Source organism: Elephas maximus, chromosome 3 (assembly GCF_024166365.1).
Source record: "Elephas maximus indicus isolate mEleMax1 chromosome 3, mEleMax1 primary haplotype, whole genome shotgun sequence".
Lineage (NCBI taxonomy): Eukaryota > Metazoa > Chordata > Mammalia > Proboscidea > Elephantidae > Elephas > Elephas maximus.
Genome location: NC_064821.1, coordinates 96,573,810 through 96,593,950, shown reverse-complemented (window position 1 = coordinate 96,593,950; position 20,141 = coordinate 96,573,810). Strand labels below are relative to the sequence as shown.

General features: G+C 53.0%; 1 protein-coding gene across 18 annotated transcripts in view; it reads left to right on the top strand.

The window, feature by feature from the left end:
• The window catches only part of LRP8 (LDL receptor related protein 8), a 92,767-nt gene that overhangs the window by 32,554 nt on the left and 40,072 nt on the right, over nt 1-20,141 (top strand). For all 18 annotated transcript variants that reach the window (XM_049879300.1, XM_049879301.1, XM_049879298.1 and 15 more), the window contains one exon: nt 14,103-14,225. In XM_049879300.1, coding sequence (XP_049735257.1) covers nt 14,103-14,225 — 123 coding nt within the window. The remainder of the gene's footprint in view (nt 1-14,102; nt 14,226-20,141) is intronic.

Here is a 20,141-nt window from a genome sequence, read left to right as displayed (position 1 = left end):
GATTTAACTGCCCTTAAATTTTTTTAATGTAATCAAGACCATCTTCTCTTGTTCTGGGTTGTGGCTGTTGTTTCTGGGGTTCTTGTCCCCTCAGTTTAGCTGTAAACCCTGTGAAGGGAAGGTCCACATCTCATTTTCTTCTTTTCCTTATAAAGCATTAGGGATTTGACAGCCTGGATTCTAGTCCTGCCTTGAGCTCTGTAACCTTGGGACAGTCCCTTACCTTTTGAGGGTTTTGATTCCTAATCACCCCTCCTCTCACCCACTTCACAGAACTTTTCAGAGCCAGCCAGCGGGCTAGGGATTGGATCACAGAACTGTCACTCAGTACCGTGTCTATTTGGGTTCCGGGCCCAGTTCTGCCAGAAGATTTCCTTTGGGCTCTGCTGAGTTTCCCAAGCAGACAGGTCTCCTTGTCCTCCCCACCCCTGTTCTTCTACCCTCTGTTGCCCTTGCCTTCAGGTCCCCCACTTCTCTCTACTGACCATCACCCTGAGCCAGTGCTCTGCCACCCTCATTACCCAGCAGCACACCTGCCTCCTTCTTTGAAAAACAGGTGCCAGTGATGATGCCAGCTCACAGGACTCAGCCCTGCCCCAGACCCCTGATGCCCTTGTGAGGACCTGCAGCAGGGCCTGTGTATCGTGGGCATGGAAAAACTGCCTCCTTCCTCCTCTGGTGTCTAGGAGACTGAGGCACAGTTAGAGTAAGGGGCATCCCAAAGTCAGACCAGATGTCAGAGGCAGAGGCAACCTGGAGTAATGCCCAGAGAAGGCCCATGAAGGGCTTTCCCACAGCTGGGACCTGGCTAGGATGAGAAGGGGAAGGGTTTGTATCTCTCTGAGCCTGGCTCTACAGCGATGGCTGAGCTGTGTGTCACCGGCTCACTGAGCCGTTGGGATGATTTACTGAGCCCACTCTGGTCTGGAGGAGCACTCCCAGGGCTTCCCCAGGCTGTCAACAGGGAGATGAGTACCGTCCGGGGCAGGGGGTGGGGGGCTACACATCTTCTTGGTGCTGACGGCCAAGGTGAACAAAGCCTGGAAGGGCTTCCTGTGGGGACTGCCAGGGTCTCACCTGCGAGAAAGATAGTGGCAAAAACAACCACCCCATGGGTAATTGAGTTTACTAAAGTTCTACCCTGGGAGCTCTGGACCCCGGTAGGCCCAGGCTGGGGCTCCACTCATTTCTGCCTCACTGGGGTGGGGCCAGTGTCAGGTGCTATCAACAGTTGATGATTGACATGGTCTTGAGGGGTGGGAGAGTTTTGCCAGCTGGATGTGGAGTTGTACCAGTAAAGGCAGCGGGTGGGAAAGCCCATGGTTTGTCCTGTGACCGGTGACCAATTGTGGGAGGCAGGTGGTCAAGGACAGGCCAGAGCAGTTAGCAGGGCAGCTTCAGGTGTTCCTGAGTACCCTGTTAGGGCACTTGGTCATGTTCTAGGGGACCCGGGAAGCCAGGCAGGACAAGGACAGGTTTGCAGTTTAGAAAGATGGTTCCCTGATTGGGCAAGGTCTTTGGTTTATAGCCCTGCTCCCCATACATGGGCAGACTGTGAGGGCTGGGGGACCAAGGCACAGTTTCCTTTCTGTCAGCCTCACTCTGAGCCTGGTGGTGGCTAACACCATACCTCAAAAGGAAAGGAACTGGAAATCAGCTTTTCTGCTCCTGTCATGTCATAGAGGACGACAGCAAGGCACAGAGATGGCAAGGAACTTACCCAAGGTCACACAGCAGAGTCAAGACCCTGGGTCAAGGGTAGGAGAGAGCTGTTCAAGTCCTGCCAATGCTAACCCCATTCTCAGTGAAATAATCTTAACTTCTCTCCAAACAAAAGCCAGCAGCCTCCCCGGCACAGGCCTCAGCAGTGGTACAGAGTGACACCCTGACACTCAGACCTCATGCCAGGCACACAGGTGGGGCTTGGGGGGGTGGGCGGCGAGCTCTTACTAGCCTCCTGGGTGCAGCCAGTCCCACACAACCTGTCAAGAAGCCCAGGACCCAGCACAGAGGGGCGACCCAGAGATGCAGCAGGGCCAGCACCAGGAGATGGATTTCCCAATAACAGGGTGTTTCTGCCCGTTTGTCACTGGGATGGGCTAGGAGGGCTCCTCTTGGGAAACACTTCTCCTACCAGCCTTATTGATGAAAGTATTTGCATTTTCCACTTAGCTAGGGCTACTTCCCAGCATGTGCAGCCACTGCCTGGTGGGTGGAGGGTGCTGCATCAACATTGCTGCCCACAGCAGGGCCCAGGGACTCACTGTTCCTCCCCAGTCAGCCTGGGTCATCTCAAGATCACTCATTCCCTCGCCCCACTCAGCTGCAGCAGGAATGACTGACTGCCTGCCTTCGCCACCTTAGCATACTGGTTCAAGCTGTCGACTGAGGCTGTGTGTGCACCTCCTGGGGTCTCAGAGCTATGCTGGGAGCCCTGGGTTTCCCATATACAGTCAGTGGGGCCAAGTAGCAGAGCCCAGAAAGGTCTGCCCAGCATCACAGTATGTCGAAGGCAGAGCAGGGCTGAAAGGAGGGCTGGAGACTTCTCCTCAGCTGCAGAAGAGGAAGCTGAAGCTGCTTCTTCCCATCAGGTGTTGGTGGCCAGGAGAACAGGGCCTGGAAAGGGGATCCTTGGTGAGCTCTGGGGTCTGCCTGAGGGAGGCAGCCATGTATCTTCCAGCTCCAGGTGGCCTGGCGGGTCAGACAAGAAAGTCCTTTGGTCAAAGAAGGCCTAGGATCCGTACTGCTCCCCAACTGTCCAAATGAAGGGGGAATGTGAAGCGGGGACCCAGGCAGGACTCTGGGCTGGAAGCTATAGAGGGTTTCCTGGCCACACTTCCTGCCCTCTGGTGGCATCTACCTTGAAGATACCATGAATTTCGCTCCAGCTGTTTCCCTGGGATTTATAATCCCAGTGCCATGTGGGTGGCTGAAAAGCTGGGTGAGATTGGATGGAGCCTGGGGTTGGCAGGGAAGTGGCCCGCCTTTGCCATGTGTGCCAGCTCCTCCAAGCAGCACCCCATGGACCATGCTTGGTCCCTTTGCAGGACCCCTGCTGATCCCAACGCCCCCACTGCTCCCCCACACCCATCTCCCCACTTGCCCCTCTACCCCACCCCCCACAGCTGTCACTGGCTCAATACCTCCCACAAATCACTGAGACAGGAAGATACCTTTGTCGTCTGTCCCTCGGAGACGCTCCTCTTCCCTGTGGCGACAGGGAGTCCCACATAACCCAGCGAAGGCTTGGGCCTACCTTGGTGACAGTGAGACCAGCTGGGATGTGCTAGAGCCAGAGAGAAGGGACTTGCCTGTGGGAAGCCCCAGTTGACCCTCTTGGAGGGGCTTGACAGCACCAAGAACCAAAAATGATTCATGTAGTGAGGTCACAGATGGGGAATGTCAGATGGAGGGGGTCCTTAGAGACTTGTTCGCATGAGGAAACTGAGGCCCAGAGTGGGAGGACGGTTTGTCAGGGTCATATGGCACCTGCTCAGTGTGAAGTGGTGCAAGGGGCACACTGAGATGAGGGGACCTTTCAGAAATGATAGGGAGGCACTCGTGTGGGGTCAGGTGGACACCCAGGCTGAGAACACTAAGAGCCCTGGGCCAGGGGAGAGGTGCCTGGGTTCAAGTCCTGACACTGATACATACTGGCAGTGTAATCTTGTTCAAGTCCCTCCCCTTCAGGGCCCCCAGCTGAGTTTGCCTGAGGACAGTGTCTCTTCATTTGGGACAGGGTGGTGTGGATAACTCATGGAGTAAATTAATACCTCTGCCCACTGCGTGATCACAGGACACTGTGCTGATCCTGACTTCCCCATGTCATCCTGGGATGTGTCCTGGAGCTTGTCCATCCTGCTACCTGGAGCAGCTTCCCCACTTCCACCCGGGGAATCGGACCCACCCCAAGTGGCAGCTCTTCCAGGAAGACATCCCTGTGCCTGCCTCCCGTTCAGTTCAGTCTCTCCCTCTGACCTCCCCGACCCTTCATAACCTCATTTTGACACCTTTTGTTTTGTCTTATGGTTTGACATGGTTAGAAATGTGTAGCTAGCTCTATGGTGAGTGGGAGGGGAGAACCTGGACAATTTTGAGAAAAATCTTTTTCAATTTGAAAGCGAGGATGCCCTGCCCAGAAAGTGGTGCTCCTCACACTCACCCCACTTCGTCTCCCTCAAACCCTTCACATGTCTGCCCTCCCCCTCAGCGCCTACTGCTGCTTCGGTTCCTCTTTCTCCCCAAGTGGGATGAGAGGGTCGGGGGAAAGGAAACTCAGATGTCACCTGCTGATGGATGGTGGTGGCCTGAGCTCCGGAGCCGGCTGGGCGGCACAAAACTGCCAGCTGAGCCCTGCTCAGTGTGCTCCGGTGGGTGCTGGCTTCCCACGAGGCCCTGTCCAGACACTGTGGGAACGGTTTGCCTTTCAGACTTCACAAGGAGCTTGAGTCTGAGACTGTCACCATGTGGACACGGAGGCTGAGCACACAGTCCCTTGTGGAAATGGAATCAGGGGTCATCCAGAGCTTATCGACACCTGTGACTCATGCATTGGCCGTCTTGGAGTCTTGTCGCAGGAGCTTAGGATGTACAGATCAGAGCCTCAGTCTTAGAATCTCGGGTCCTTAGAGGGTTGTTGTCAGCTGCCGTCAGGTTGGCCCCTGACTCACAGCAGTCCCAGGTGTTACAGAGTACAACTGCTCCATCAGGCTTCGTAGCTGTAATCCTTACAAAGCACCAGGACCTCCTCCTGCGGAGCCTTTAGGTTAGCAGCTGATTGCAAACCGCTTGCGCCACCTGGGCTCCTTTACACCTTAAACACACGGAAGCTGCTTTAAATGTTATACGGTTAGACGCATGTGATCTTAAACTGGGGATTCTCAGACACATCACAAGTCCACGGGGGTCCAGGTTTGAGCCCAGTGCTGCTGAACCCAGAAGCTGCTGGTGATGGGTTCTAAACCCCAGTGTTTCCTGGAGCCCCCCCTGGGGCTTTTGAGGAGGCGCTGGGGAAACAGAGCCAAGGCGGTCTCTTCCAGGGTCTGTTTCCAACAGTGCAGGTCCATTTTATCTGTTTCGTATGTTGAGGTTACACTAGGAAAGAGGGCTCCTTCTCTTAAAAATAAAGAATAAAGTTGCCAGGCCCTGCGCTTGGCAGGACCCGCCGCAGCCTGAGAGGGTGGCTCTGGCCGGCGGGTGGATGTGCAGGCAGGAGGGGGGCCCCTGGGGGGGGTGCAGGTTGCTCCAGGCCACTGTCTCCTCCCCCTCTCACTCCTGCTGTGTTGTTGCCACGGCCAGAGAATACTCCGGGTCTGTCGTCCCGTTGACTGGGGTGACAGTTTAATAGTGGCTTCCTGGGCTGTCATTTAAATCTGCCTGCCAGGTTAGTAGGCCAGGGGCGGGCTGGCACACCCCCCACCCCCACCCCGGATTTGCGTTCTGCTGGCAGCGGTCGTCTTGGCAACACCAGGGCCTGGTGAGCTCTGCAAAAGGGTAGCCGGTGGGGGAGGGGCGGGGAGGGAGGCGGTCAGCCCTTTCATCTCCCCAACCCCGGTACAAGTGGCCCAGCTGCCTTAGGGCTGGGCTGTGGGCTGGAGCCAGGCCACCCGGTGCTGGCTGGGCTGGGAGAGGAAGTGTGCACCAGCTCCAAGGTGGGGGCTTTATTTACATCTTTGCTCTCAGCCGCTCAGCTGCCCTGGGAGGAGCAGGTATCCTCCCCAGGTCACACAGCAACAATGTTGAGCTGGAATCCACCCTTCCTATGGGTCCCTGGTCTGCCTTCAAGGAACATTCCCTGGGGCCCAGGACTTGTCTGTAGAAACCTGAGGGCAGATGGAGCCTGTGGCCCTGACATCTCTCTTAACCTCCCTGCCCCATGTGGCCTGGTATCAGCCCCCTCTCCCTCATCCTGGGCCCTCCTCTGGATGAATCCCTGGTCTGAGGGCTGGGATCTCCTTTGTGTCACTCTAGGCCAAGTGCTCTGCAAACACCTCCTATTTTTCAGTTTTTTTTAGTAGAGCTGGCTCAGAGTCAGAGGATGATACCAGGCTCTGCTGTGTGATTGTAGGCCAATGCTTCCCCTCTCTGGGCCTCATCTTCTCATCTGTAGGATAAGGGGCTACACCACAGCAGTGTTTCCCCGGGTGTTGCTCATGGGACCACTCATTTCTTGGGAAATTGATAGATATGGCATCCAAAAAAGGAGTTCCTTGGTTAAACATGTTTGGGAAGTGCTGGGGATAAACAAAGTCAATGAGAGATCTTTACTGCAGGCCCTCTCAGGGCCTTTAGTAAGCCAGTGGACATCAGGAATCTCCATGGGGTAAAATTCATGATGACCACCTGTGCTCTCTGGCCTGCACTTTGCCCCTCTCTTCCTCTGCTTGGGAAACCCTGGTGGTGTAGTGGTTAAGAGCTATGGCTGCAAAGCAAAAGGTCGGCAGTTCAGATCTACCAGGCGCTCCTTGGAAACCCCATGGGGCAGTTCTACCCTGTCCTATAGGGTCGCTATGAGTCGAAATCCACTCACAGCAACAGGTTTGGCAATGGGTTTCCTCTGCTTGGGGCGATCATCTGTCTTTCATGGCTCACCCAATCCTGAAGGAAGCCCTGGCAGCCTGGGCCCATGGGTTTTGTTGGCTTCTAAATAGCAGCCCATGCTGAACAGAGGTGGGGAGCCCCTAGGTGAGCTCAGGAAAAGGCAGACCCCTGCACTGGGTTTCTGAGGGGTGGCGTGGTGCCAGAAGGGGTGAGTTGGCCTGACCTGGCCAAGCTCCCAGGTTCCTTGCACTCGGCCCCTCCTTAGCCCTGAATGGCTGGTCTGTTAGCTCCTTCACACCCCTAGGCCTGTGATCCCTCTTCCTGGAATGTCCTTAATTGATCGCTCCAATCTCATGGCTTGGCCGACTCCTTCTCTTCCTTGAATATGGTCTACCTCCTCCAGGAAGCCTTCCCTGACCTCTGGGCTGGGTGGCCCTCCTCTGGCTTTCTGGCCACACAGTGGGATTTGGAATCAGGACACTTGGGTTCAGCTGCAGCCCATCTGCAGAAATACGGAGCAACCAACCTTCTCTCTGGGACTTGGTGCTCTGGCTTGTGGAAGGGGAGAGCTGTCTAGGGACCTGCAAGACCCTCAGCTCTTGTGATGGCTAAGAGGAAGCCACACAAAGCAGCTTGCCTGGCAGCCCTGGCTGATCTTTGTTTTGAAGCCCCCTCTCTACACCGAGGCTGCAAGGATGAGCGTGGGTGGGAACAACAGCCATGAAGGATACGTATTATCTCAAGGAAGGACGCCTCTGGGGGCGGGGAGGGAGGTGCCGAGTGATCATAATAATTTCACAAGATCATAGACTCTGGGCACTAAAAGGGGCTTAAGAATCAGTCAGCACTACACCTCCACTTTCCAGATGCAGAGGCAGGCCCCGCAGGTTGACTGGCAGACCCAGGGTCACATACACAGCAGCTGGAGCCAGGGGTGTGACCTCAGACGCCTCCAGCTTGCACCTTTATGCTTTTCAATTTATACATCCCTGGCACCATCCTTGGCCCATTTGCTCCTCACAACAACGCTACGGGTTTGGCAAGGTAGGGATATTATCCCTGGGTGCCAGAGGAAGAATTGAGGCTCAGAGAAGTTGTACAACTTGCAAAAGGTCACACAGCCCACAGGTGACAGAGCCAGAGCTCGTTAGACCATGGACTGTCAGGCTCTTTCCTCAGCCTGCATTCTTGTTACAAACAGCAGCTCCCACTTCCTTTGTCCTGGATTTCCCATTCTCCCCGCCTCTGCCCTGGGGTCAGCCTCTCCTCATTGGCCCCTGAAATTCTGAGTCCTTTGTGGCAGCCCATCTGTTGCCATGGCACCAGATTATGATGTCACAGACCCTGGATAACTATGTGATGCTCCTGGGGTGTGAAGCACAGGATTCACAGAGGTGGGCATTGTCCAAGGGGCAGACCAGCATGGAGAGACATAAATCCCTGGAAACAGGGAGCTGCATGGCCTTGAGCCCAGTTGGGGACTCGCCCTGGGAACCAGAGCCAAGGCCAGGAGAGTGGGGGTCTAGCATGGCTTGCTCAGATGGTCCCAGAACGACTGCTCAACCCTTATGTCTTGGCAGGACTGATGTGTCCCCTTGATGAGGGGCGTCGGGCACATTACACTCAACAACTTAACGTTTGGATGCTTGCTGAGATTCCTGAGAGAACCCTTTTAACTTTTGTCCTCGTGTAGTGCTGCATGGGAAAGCTACCATACCCACTTGCCCAGAGAGAGAAGGAACTTGCTCAGGGTCACCAGTGAGGGGATGGCTGTGCCAGGATTCAGTCTCAGCACTGATTCCAAATCCTTTCATGTAGTTACTCTTCGGACGGGGCCTTCCAAAATGGTTTAGTCTAGGACTAAACCTGAAAGTAGCTGTGCTGCCTCAGTTTCCCCAAGGTAGAGCACAGGTCATCCCAGACCCAGGCTTATTCTGCTGCGCCCTTCTGAGCCGTTTTGCCTCAGTCAGGCACCTCTGTGCCATCTGGTTGATCCTGCCCCACTGTGCCTCATCCTGTGACCCCTGGGAGCTGAAAGGTGTTTCGCTAGTCACATTAAAGTTCCCCCCGGGTCGTCATTCTTAGTGTGACGGGCTGAGGGCCTTAGAGGAAAGAGCCCAAGCTTTGGCAGCTGCAACACCAAGTTGGAATCCCACATCTGCCACCTACCACTTCTATGGTGCCAGGCAGGGCCCTCACCTCTTTGAGCCTTAATTTCCTCTTCTGTAAAATGGGATTAACAACAACTATCAGAATAATTGTGAGGAGTCATTCACTGGGATAGCGGTTGAAAGGTGCCAGGCCAGAGCCAGGGTGGAAAATGTCCAGACTGGTCCAGACAGTGAAAAACTTTGTTCCAAAAAACACCACCATGTCCTTCAACATATGAATGGATAAACAAAATGTGGTATATACATACAATGAAATATTGTTCAGTCATAAAGAGAAATGAAGTTCTGACACATGTTTCAACATGAATGAACCTTGACAACATTATGCTAAGTGAAATAAGCCAGGACCAACAGGACAAATATTGGATGATCCCACTTATATGAAATGTCTACAATAGGCAATATGTATAGAGACAGCAAGTAAGTTAGCAGTTACCGGCGCAGGAGTGAAGGAGGAATGGGGAATTATTGCTCAGTGGGTACTGAGTTTCTGTTTGGGGTGATGAAAAGATTTTGTAAATAAATACTGGTGTGATATCTGCACAACATGGTGCATGTAATTAATGCCACTGAATTGTACACTTAAAAATGGTCAAAATGACAAATTTTATGTTATATATGTTTTACGACAATAAAAAAAATTTGGGAAAACGCTTACACTTACCACCATAGGGTTCCTGCCCCTGTGACTGCTACCTCCTGTGCCCAGCTGGCCTTGAGGCTGCCCTTCAGGACTGTGATGGCACTTTCAGCTGCTCTGGACTCCTTCCCCAGGCTCTACCAGGGTTTGGCACACTGTGGAGGCCCAAGCTCACCCCCAGAATGACAGTAGGAGGGGATCTTTGATGGGCACCCAGCTGACCCTATATGCCCAGTGACAGAGTCCCTTTATCCCCTTTTGGAACCTGCTTTACTGTTCTGGGGCTGCCTGCCTGTGGAGCATTCTTGCCAGGCCTGCCCGCTTGCTCACTTCTGGGGGCGGCTGGGTGGATTCTCCTCTGTGTGCTCGGTGCAGAGCCTGTACAGAGCCAGGGCTCGTGGAACACTAAACTCACGTTTCCATGGGGCTTTCGCACCTACTTGGGGCTCTTCTACATCTGATGCCACTAAGTGTTTTGTTTGAGGAGCTATGGTGGGTCAGAGCAGGTGCCTGACTGGGTTCAAATTGTGGCCCTGCTCTTACCCAGATGTGACCTTGGGTGTGTAATGTAACATCTCCAGGCCTGGATGTCTTCTATGTCAGGTGGGGATGTAGTGGGGCCTTCTTCATGGGCTGCCTGAGTAAAGCACAGAGACTAGCACACGGGATGCACTCAGTATTAGAGCAGGAAAGACAAAACACTAGGATATGCGTTTCTTTTTTTTTTTAGATTCTGAGTTTTCTTGTGGAGGGAAATCCACTGGTATTCACATTAGGACATGTTCCAGATGCATGGTTTATTATGGTACTTACTTTAATATGATTATGAGCTATGATTTATCAAAAGGCTATATTGGTATCTATTACTGACAACTGCCCCTGGGTGCTAGGCTTAAGGAGGGCCTCTTTGGGGCCCTGGGCCAGGAGGCAGGAGAGCTGTTTCTTGTCTTTTCCTTGCTGTGTGTCCCTAGGCCAGCCCCTTTTCTTCTCTGGGGCTTAGGCACCCCATCTCTAGGTGGACTCTGATTCCTTGGTTGTTTTCTAGCCCTAGGCATACAGAGGTGTGTTTCTAAGGAAAGTGTGAAGGAAACTCAGCTTAAAATGCAAATATGCTATGTGGATTCTGTTGAAAAGAAAGGCAGAAATGGAACAGATTCAGGGGTCCCAATCCCTGTCCCCAGATCCCTGGCAAAGGGAGAAGACAGGGTCTCAGAGGCAGCCAGGGGGGCCTGGGAGGACTTACATAAACCTGGCCAAGAAGAAGGGGTTTCCTGGGGGGGCGGTGAGCCCCAGCCCTAGAGGTATAGGAGCAGAGGCCAGGGAGCTATGTTTCTGTTCAGTTCAGCATCCCACTGAGATCTACCCAGAGTTGGATCCTGAATCTGACATAACTCCTGCCCTGAAGAAGCATCAGGCCAGTGGAGGGAAAGGCCGGAAAACAAACCATGTTGGACCATGGTGATCTAGAGCAATTGTCAAACTATGGCCCACAGGCTACATGTGACCTGTTGCCTGTGCTATAAATAAAGTTATATTTGAACTAAGCCACGCTGATTCACTTACCTATTACCTGTGGCTGCTTTCACTCTACAATGACAGATGAGTAGCTGTGACAGAGACCATACGGGTCTGAAAAACCTAAAGTATTTACTTTCTGGCCCTTTACAGAGATAGTTTGCCTATTTCCAACCCAACCTGGAGGGAAGTTCAGGGGATTGTAAGAGCTCACGGGAGGCCTCTAATCCAGACTGGAGATGGTCAGGGAAGGCTTCTCAGAGGAGGTGATATCTAAGCCCAGTGTGTAAAGGAAATAAGGTGGAGGTGTGGGAAAGGGCTTTCAGACAAATGACAGCTTGAGCAAGGAGTGTTGGAATAAATAGCACAGGGAGTGCGGGGACTCACCAGCAGCTGAGTTGGGCCAGATTGGGAAGTGTGGGGAGACAGGCTGGAGCCAAGGGACCTATTAGGACCTGGGCAGAAACAGGGACCTGGTGGCCCCTAAGATCACATCCAGCCCAAAGGTCATTCAAGAGGAGGACTTTGGCTTTGGAGTCTGGCACATCTGAGTTGGGGGTCTAGGCTCCTCAAGGCTTGGGGTGAGTTACTGGTCTGTGCTGAGGCATCCCCCCTTGAGCTGAAAAGAGACTCCCCCAACCCATTCCTAGGCCTCCTGATCTGGGACTGCCTGAGGAATTAACTTGCCAAATCACCATCCATTTTTCCAACAAAGAAACTGAGGGTCAGAAAGGTCCAGTGACTTGCTTGAGGACACACAACAGACACAGCACAGCAAGGACTTGAATCCAGGCCTCCTGACGCCTTGTCCAGTGCTCTCTTTCTCTCATACCATGTTGTTCTGTAGAAGGTCTTGGACCCTCAGCCCAAGGTTGGCGTGCAAATTGAATGCAGATTTGATACAGATGAGCCCCTAACAATTAGAAGCCCAGGCTATTGTGGAGGATGCTGGAAATCAAGGCTGGAGCCTTGTGGCCTCCAGGCAACCCTGGCTCACCCACTAAAGGCCTGTCAAGATGACCACCCTCACTCCTGCCCTGGATGGCTAGATGTAGTCAGCATGGGTGCTGATGCTCAGATAGGAGCGGGGCATTAGGACAGCTATAAAGAAAAAACCCATTGCCATCGAGTTGATTCTGCCTCATGGTGACCCCACGTGTTACAGGGTGGAACTGTTCCATAGCGCTTTCTTTTCTATAAACATATATTTTCTTTTTGTTGCTGTTGAGAATACACACAGCAGAACATACACCAATTCAACAATGTCTACATGCACAGTTCAGTGACATTCTTCAAGGTGTGCAACCATTTCCACCCTCCATTTCTGAGTTTTTCCCTCCCCATTAACATAAGCTCACCGCTCCCTCAGTTTCCTAGCTAATCTTTTAAGTTGTTGTTGTCAGTTTATCCCATATAAAGCCAAACCAAACCCATGGCCGTCAAGTCGATTCCAACTCATAGTGACTCTATAGGACAGGGTAGAAGTGCCCCATAGGGTTTCCAAGGCTGTAATCTTTAAGAAAGCAGACTTCCATATCTTTCTTCCATGGAGCAGCTGGTGGGTTTGAACTGCCGACCTTTTGGTTAGCAGCCAATTGTTGAACCACTGTGTCACTAGGGCAGGATCCCATATAGATAGACCTTAAAAGAGCACAGTGCCAAAGGCAGACAGTCTTTACCAGTTAAGCTAAACTACTGTTTGGTTTTGAGAAGACTTCAGGGGGGTATTTTTTATTTAAAGTTTAAAGATCATCTCGTGGCAGTAGCTGCAGGGATTCATCCAGCCTCCATGGCTCCAGAAAAATCTGGATTCCAGGAGAATTTGAAATTCTGTTCTACATTTTCCCCCTTTTGATCAGGATTCATCTATGAAATCTTTAATCATAGAATTTTCTTGACTGTAATTTTAATGGAAGCAGATCACCAGGCCTTTCTTCCAGGGTACTTCTGGGTGGGTTCCAAATGCCAGCCTTAGGTTAGTAGTCAAACATGAACAATTTGTGCCACCCAGGGACCCCAACAGGACCAAACCAAACTCATTGCCATGAGTTGATTCTGAGTCATAGTGATGCTATAGGGCAGAGTAGAACTGCCCCACAGGGTTTCCAAGGCTGTAATCTTTACGGAAGCAGACTGCCACATCTGTCTCCCACAGAGCAGCTGGTGGGTTCAAACTGCCAACCTTTCAGTTAGCAGGAGAGTGCTTAACCACTGTACCACTGGGGCTCCTCTCTCAAGACAGCACAGAGCAATAATAATGGCCCCTAAGCATATGGGCAGCCCTTTCCTGTCCCCTCCCTGACATCAAGCTCCTCACAGGACAGGGCACTGCAGCAGCAAAGGGCCCTGGGCTAGCATCAGTCCCTGTGTTCTTGTCCCAGCTCTGCTACCAGGCCTGCCATGTTCTCTGTGAGGGCACAGAATGCCCCATTTCCTTCACTTCTCATTAAGACTCGACCACAAAAACAGCAATAGTGCTTGCTGACTGAGCACCTGCTCTGTGCCAGGATCTCTGCTGGGTGTTCTTCCCGTGTCATAACTTCCATTACTCCTCCTCAGAGCCCGTTGCTTTCTTCTCCCCTTCATAGAGGTAAGAAAGTGGAGGTTCAGAGGTTGACATCCTGAGGGCACACAACTAGAAAGAGGCAGAGCAGGATTCAAACCCCAGTGTGGAGGTCCCCCCTCCAGCCTGTCAGTACCGCTGGGGCAGGGACCAATTCAGGTTTATGTGATAACTCCAGGGCCTTGCCTGGGAGATGCTCTTTCTACCACTCTGAGCACACAAAACACCTCGTTAATCTTACCACAAAGTAATCATTTGCTTTCAGGATTCATTACCAAGCTCTGTGGTGCATGCTGAGGCCCCCAGTGTCCAGTATGGTTGGGGAAGTAGGACAGGCAGGCCTAGGGGCTGAGAACTGGCTGAAGGGGCTAAAGCAGCTATTGGAGAAGGCTTCCTAGAGGTGGTGACAGTGGAACTGGACTTTAAGGGAAGAGTCAGGGTGTGACATGGGAATGGGCATTCCCTCAGCCTGATGGATCCTGTCACTGTTCCTGGACTTGAACTCCTGGAGAGCAGGCCCAGGTGTCACCTGTCTCCACCTGGTGCTCCAGTCTTCTTTCCTTGGTGGGCTGGGTACCCTGGTCTAGTGACCAAGGAAACCTGACTGACTGTGTGTCCAAGAAAAGTCTCATGTGCCCACCAAGCCCCTCACCCTCTTCTCCTTGCCCCGCAGCCAAGAAGACCTGTGCAGACAGCGACTTTACCTGTGACAACGGCCACTGCATCCCTGAGCGGTGGAAGTGTGATGGCGAGGAGGAATGCCCTGACGGCTCCGATGAGACCGAGGCCACTTGCAGTGAGTCCTGGCCCTCAGTCCGGGGAGGGTGGCCCTGGCTCTGGGCCTCAGTTTCCTTATCAGATCTTCCCTGTTGGGTGATCCTGGGGCTCATGTGAGGTGGTCGATGAGCACAACCCCAGGCCTGCTCTGGGCCACGCTTTTTATAAATAGTCAGATGTGTCAGGCTGCTGTTTTTTTAGTTACCTATTTCTGGGCTTTCTTCACAGCCCTCTTGGGCCCTGTTCCCAGAACAGTGGGGGCCGGAAACAGCCCCACAGAATGCTCCTGCCCAGAGTAACTACAGCACGTCTTCCAGGCCAACCCCCAGCCTCCACCACTATTTTTCTTGAGGGCCTTAATCATAATTTTAACAGTATTAATGGCAGCTGATACTTATTAAGCACTTGCTGTGTGCCAGGACTTCATTAAGCAAACTGTATGCATCAACTCATTTCATCCCGACGGCAGCCTCACGAAGCAGGTACTATTACTTTCTGCATTTTGCAGAGGACACTGAGGCTCAGTGTTGAGTGACTTGTCCACAGCCCCCAGCCAGGACTTGGAGGGCCCAGCTCTTCCCTCTGCCCGGATGGGCTGAGCCCTGGAGCAGGGAGCCCAGTCCTCTGTGGCTGGCCGGGTGGAGGCAGAGACTGCCCAGGGTGAGCACAGGGCCAGAGCGAGCCCCAGGCCCGCCCCCCCCACACTCAGGGCTTTGTCTCTCCATGATTTCTGTTCCAGGCCCTAATCCTCAAAGCAAACTTACACCCAGCAGGTCATTCCATGACATTTGTTAAATTAAAAAGAAGATGAGAAAGGGGCGGGTAGGACCAAACAGTCCCCAAGGCTAAGCTTCAGCATCATGAGCCGAAGACAAAGGGCTGGGGGAGGGGGCACGTGGAGGCTGTGGGCACTGGCAGGGACCCCGGGAGCCCGTCTTTGGGGTCACAGCCACCCCTGAGGCAGAGGCAGGGACACAATGGAGGCTAGAGTCCCATCTAGGGCTGTGGCTGGTGATAACTGGGTTTCCTTGTCTCCTAGCAACAGAGCTACCAGTCTCCGTGTGAGAGAGAGAAAGGGAGAGAAAAGCAGAGCAAGAGCCACCCCGCCCTGAGACAAAGGGCCCACGTTTCCTTGTACAGCTGCCCTTGCCCCCCCACCCCCCAGTCATGCCTCAGGCCCCATCCTTTCCTCCCCCAAGTAGCCAAACTCCATGCTGTCTTGGAGGGGCCTGTTCAGGAGGGAAGCCCAGCCCTGGTCTTAGCATCCCCAGGAACAAAGCCCTGCCACGCCCACTGCTGACTTCCATCCTCGAAGCAATGGGAGGGGGGTGGATCCCCATTTAGAGAGAGGGAAACTGAGGCTGGGACAGGTTCAGCACTTGCCCAAGCCTTCCCGGGTATCAAGGGGAGAGCCAGGACTTGGCTTAGAACCAGAGAAAGAATGCATGTTTAGGGAGGAGGCTTTGTAAGGATGTGGTCTTGGGTAGGGGGAGCTTTTCCACCATTGCAGGCTGCCTGGGGCAGGAGGGGAGGGGGAGAGGGAACACACCATGGCTATTATTGGGGTTACGCTCCCCCTTCTCCCCACACCTGTCTCTTCGTGTTGCTGTTGTCCTTTTGCATCTCCCCTCCCCCACCTCTGCTGCCTTGAGCCCCCCTCTGCCTCTCTACACTCTGACCACTTCCCTTCTCAGCTCTTTTCCTCACCCTCCTTTTCCCCATCTCTCTCTCCTCCCTGTCTTGCCCCATGCTTCTCTCTGGGTGTGCAGGGGCCCTCCTCATCCCTCCTTCCTCCCAGCTATAAGGCACTATTATTTGACAGTTGAGCTGGAGGCTCAGAGAAGTTGAGGGACTTGCTTCAAACTGCACAGCTTATTCATGGAGGGTCTGTCTTCCATGACAAAGATAGCCTCCAGCCCCTCTGAGGCTTGACAGGGTATCCTCAGGGTTCAGCCGGGAAGGCAGCACCCCAGGAGTTGGGAGGCCCAGTTCCCCTCAGGGTTTTTCCAGTAATTTGCTGTGAGGTCCTGCATCCTTCTTGCCCCCTCTGGGACCCCGGTCTCTCACATTCCAGAATTCCAAAGACTTCACGATTCTAACATTTCTGGGCTCAGAAATTCTGTGACCCTTAGGGTTCTGAGACTCTCTTTCTCCTTTGCCTACACCGAGCCGGGGCACAAGGCCCAGGATTCTACTTCCTGAGCAGTTACATTCGTTAGAGGGGAGGAAGGCCTGTGAGTGGAAGGGCTTCCTGGAGAAAGTTGGCCAGGGGGACCTTGAGGGTCAGGCAGAATTTGGGGCAGCAAGACCTGGTAGCTTTGCTCACAGCTCCCCGACTGAATGGGAACCCAGCAGCCAGCCTGCTGCCCATTTAATTGGCATTGCTATAGCAACCTCCATAGCCTACTAGGTTCCTGGGGACTGTGCCAGCTCTCAGGATGGAGCCCCCTCCACACCTCCCAAAAAGACTGTAAGCAGTAAAGCCTAATGGGTTTGGTATCTGATGTAGTTGGGTTCAGGTCCTTTAACCTGTGAAACCTCAGGCACATTGCCCAATCTCCCTGAGTCTCAGTTTGTTCATCTGTTAAATGGAGTTATGGTGCCTGTCTTACAGGGGTTTGTGAGGATCAAACACAGGCAAGTTGTCCCTGCCGGAGTAAATGGCAGTGTTATTTTTATTATTATATTTTGACTCCAGGCCCTTCCCGCCCTCCCCCTGCCCCACCACCAATTTAAGGTATTAGAATAGTGTAAGTGAGAGGGGGTTGCATCCAGAGGGAAGGGGTTTGGGAGCAGGTACCCATTCCGGGTTCTCTGCACTGTCTTTTCTGCCGCTGGCTGGCTGTGATCTCTCACAGCCTTGTTTCACTCTGGTTCTGCTCCTGTGTCTCTCAGATAGAGTCAGGAGTCACAACAGGAAAGCCCAGAACATTTGCCTAATGACAGTAGCAATTCAGCTCTAATTATAGTTCAGTTGATTGGGGAGGGCTTCTGACCCTCCTTCCAGTGTGTGTTAGGAGGGGCTCGGGGTAAGGTGGGAGGATGGTTCAAGGTGAATGAGTTACTCTTCTGGGTGCTGCTTATTGCAAATGGGCTTTTATTCCTGCATCTTAGAACCTTCCCACCTGGAAGGGTGGGGGACGACTTATCGATTAACCACGCTCACAGTTTCCTGGTGTTGGGTGCTGTGGAGTTGATTTTTGACTCATAGTGACCCTCATGTGACAGAGTAGAGCTACCCCATCGTGTTTTCTAGGCTTTAATCCTGGGGTGAGCAGATCACCAGATCTTTTCTCCCATGGAGCCACTGGGTGGGTTTGAACTGCCAGCTTTTCAGTTCGCAGCCAAGTGCTTAACTGCCGCGCCATCAGAGCTCCTTCCCTTTCCTATTAACCCATTACCATCAAGTTGATTCCGACTCATAGCGACCCTATCAGGCAGCATAGAACTGTCTCATAGGGTTTCCAAGGCTGTAAATCTCCGTGGAAGCAGGCTGTCACATCTTTCTCTGAGGAGCTGCTGGTGGGTTCGAACCACTGACCTTTCGGTTAGCAGCCGAGTGCTTAATCACTGAGTCACCAGGGTTTCCCCTTTCCCATTAGAGATGAGGAAATGGAAGCCCAGAGAGGAAAGGGGATTTGCTGAGATGGCCCAGCAAGTTAGGGACTGACCTGGTATAAAAGAGCTCGAGGTGTAACTGTCTGCTTCTACAAGGTGGGATGTCCCAGCGCTGTGCTTTCTGGGGTAGGAGCTCAACTGAGTGGCGCTGGTAGTTCCCGCCATCTGAGTCACTGGACCCCTTGGGAGCTTGCAGTCCCCATTTGGAGGCTGTCTGCCCTAAGACTTTCATGAGCTAACACTGTAGACATGCTCACTCAGTGAGCAGCTGCCAAGCACTTCCATTCTTTTGTTCAACAGACATTTTCCTTTTCATTAATTTGTGAATTTATGAATTGGAGAAAGTACCAGTGGATTTGGCTTTCTGGGGTAGGATTCTCCGGGAATGTATGAATGCCTAGAGGCATACAAAGATGAGTTTCAGACCCTCCTTGCTGACTTTGGGGGATTCCAGTTGCTTGAGAGACAGTGGGGTTCTTCACTGCTGCCTTTCAGAACCTGGGGACACTTGGGTAGCAGGCCAAAGGCACCCCTCGGGGATGTCTGTTACAGCGAGAGGCTGCTGGGCGGGGGGAGGGTTGGCCTGCATCCTGCTCACCATGTGGACTGATAACGGGTGTCCCCAAGGATGCAGCCAGGCACCCCCCACCAGCCATTCGCATTTCAGGAAGTAAAACAAGGGCAACTGTTTTCCCGAGCTCTGAGTTACTTCCAGGCTCTGAGTGTAGGGACTTCCAAATGTTTCCATATTAAAACACCCACCAACAATGGGAGATAATTTAACCCCCTTTTCAGACAAGGGAAGCCAAACTGCAGGTAGATTAAGTGACTCGCCTGGGACCTCAATGTTGGTAAATGACATCTGGACCCAGGAGTGTCCAACTCCAAAACTCATGCTTTCTCCTGCATCATGCTGCCTGGGGGCCTTTGGCTTCAGTATGCTGAAAGTGGACATCAGACCGCCATCTGGTGGGCCCTGCCTGAGCAAAGGCCCAGTGAGCCCTCACCCCAGCAGCCCCTCTCCTGCCCAGAGGTGCCAATGAGGCCAACAGGGTCTACTTCCTCATTGCAGTGGTTAGGAGCAGCAATGTGGGGCTAGAGAGACCTGGGATGAAGTCCAGTTCTGCCCCTCTCCACCTGCCTTTGGGCAAGCGACTTCTGTCTCTGGGCTTCACTCCCCCCATCTGTCAAGTGGCAGTAATGATGGTGCCCCCCTCATAGGGAGAGGTTGCATAGCAACACTTACCCACAACGACTCCCCGGGGAGTGCGGAGGAGAGCCAGGTTCCAGTCCTGGCACTGGGGAAGCACTGCATCAAGACAGATAGTTTTCAGGGAGACAGGTGGTCGGGACACCCGACATCTGGTAGCTCTGTGACCCTAGGTAGGTCCTTCTCTCTGGGCCTTGGTCTCCTTGTCACTGCAGTGGATACTCATCGGCGTGACCTCTGAGGCCCTCGTGTCCTGGCATTCCAAGATGGTGCCTTTGGCTCTTTGGAGGTGGGAGAGGTGGGCTGATGTCGGGCATTGCTGAATCCTCAAGAGCCTGTAATTAGAGCTGTCTATTTAGGGACATATTTAGGGACAGAGCAAATGTCTTATTAATTATAAAGAAAGGAAGCAGACGGATTGTTTAATCATTGTCCTTGCTGAAAGGTTATGCAATTAACTGTATAAATATTCATTAAAAGTTCAAGCGCCTGCCTGCTGTGCTGGGGTCTGCAGATCTGCAGAAACCAGGTCCCAGAGGTGGTATGGATGGCCAAGAGCCACTTCAATCTCCTGGGCTTTGGGGTAGAGAGTTTGGGGCTGGTTCTGGGTCCATTCCCTCCCCACAGGAGCATGCGGGACTTGGCGGAAAGGGTAGAGGAATCCGGACTCTGCCTCTTACCTGCTGGCCAGTACCTTGTCTCTCTGAGCCTCAGTTTCCTCATCTGTAAAATGGAGTGCTTACGTGCAGGACTGCTGCCCTTCTTCACTCCAGGCACCATGACACAATGGTCTTTGTGAATGGCACCCCGGAGTTCATGCTCACAGCCTGCAGGGCGGCTTCCCTGGTAGGCGGTGGTGAGGGTCGATGGCCCAGCATGGAGCAGCTGATAGACCATGGGTGCTCAGTAAATACAGCTCCTTTCCAGCTCTTCTGTGGGGTTGTTTCCCGGGGCCTGGCTCAGGGCTCAATGGGTACCTTGTCCTTCCATCTCAGTGTTCTCTTGGGGGCTTGCAAGCATGTGGGACACCTATATCATTTTTATGGGAGTGAACTTAAGAGAAAAATTAAAGAGAAGAAATGCCCTTTAAAGAGAAAAAATGTCCTG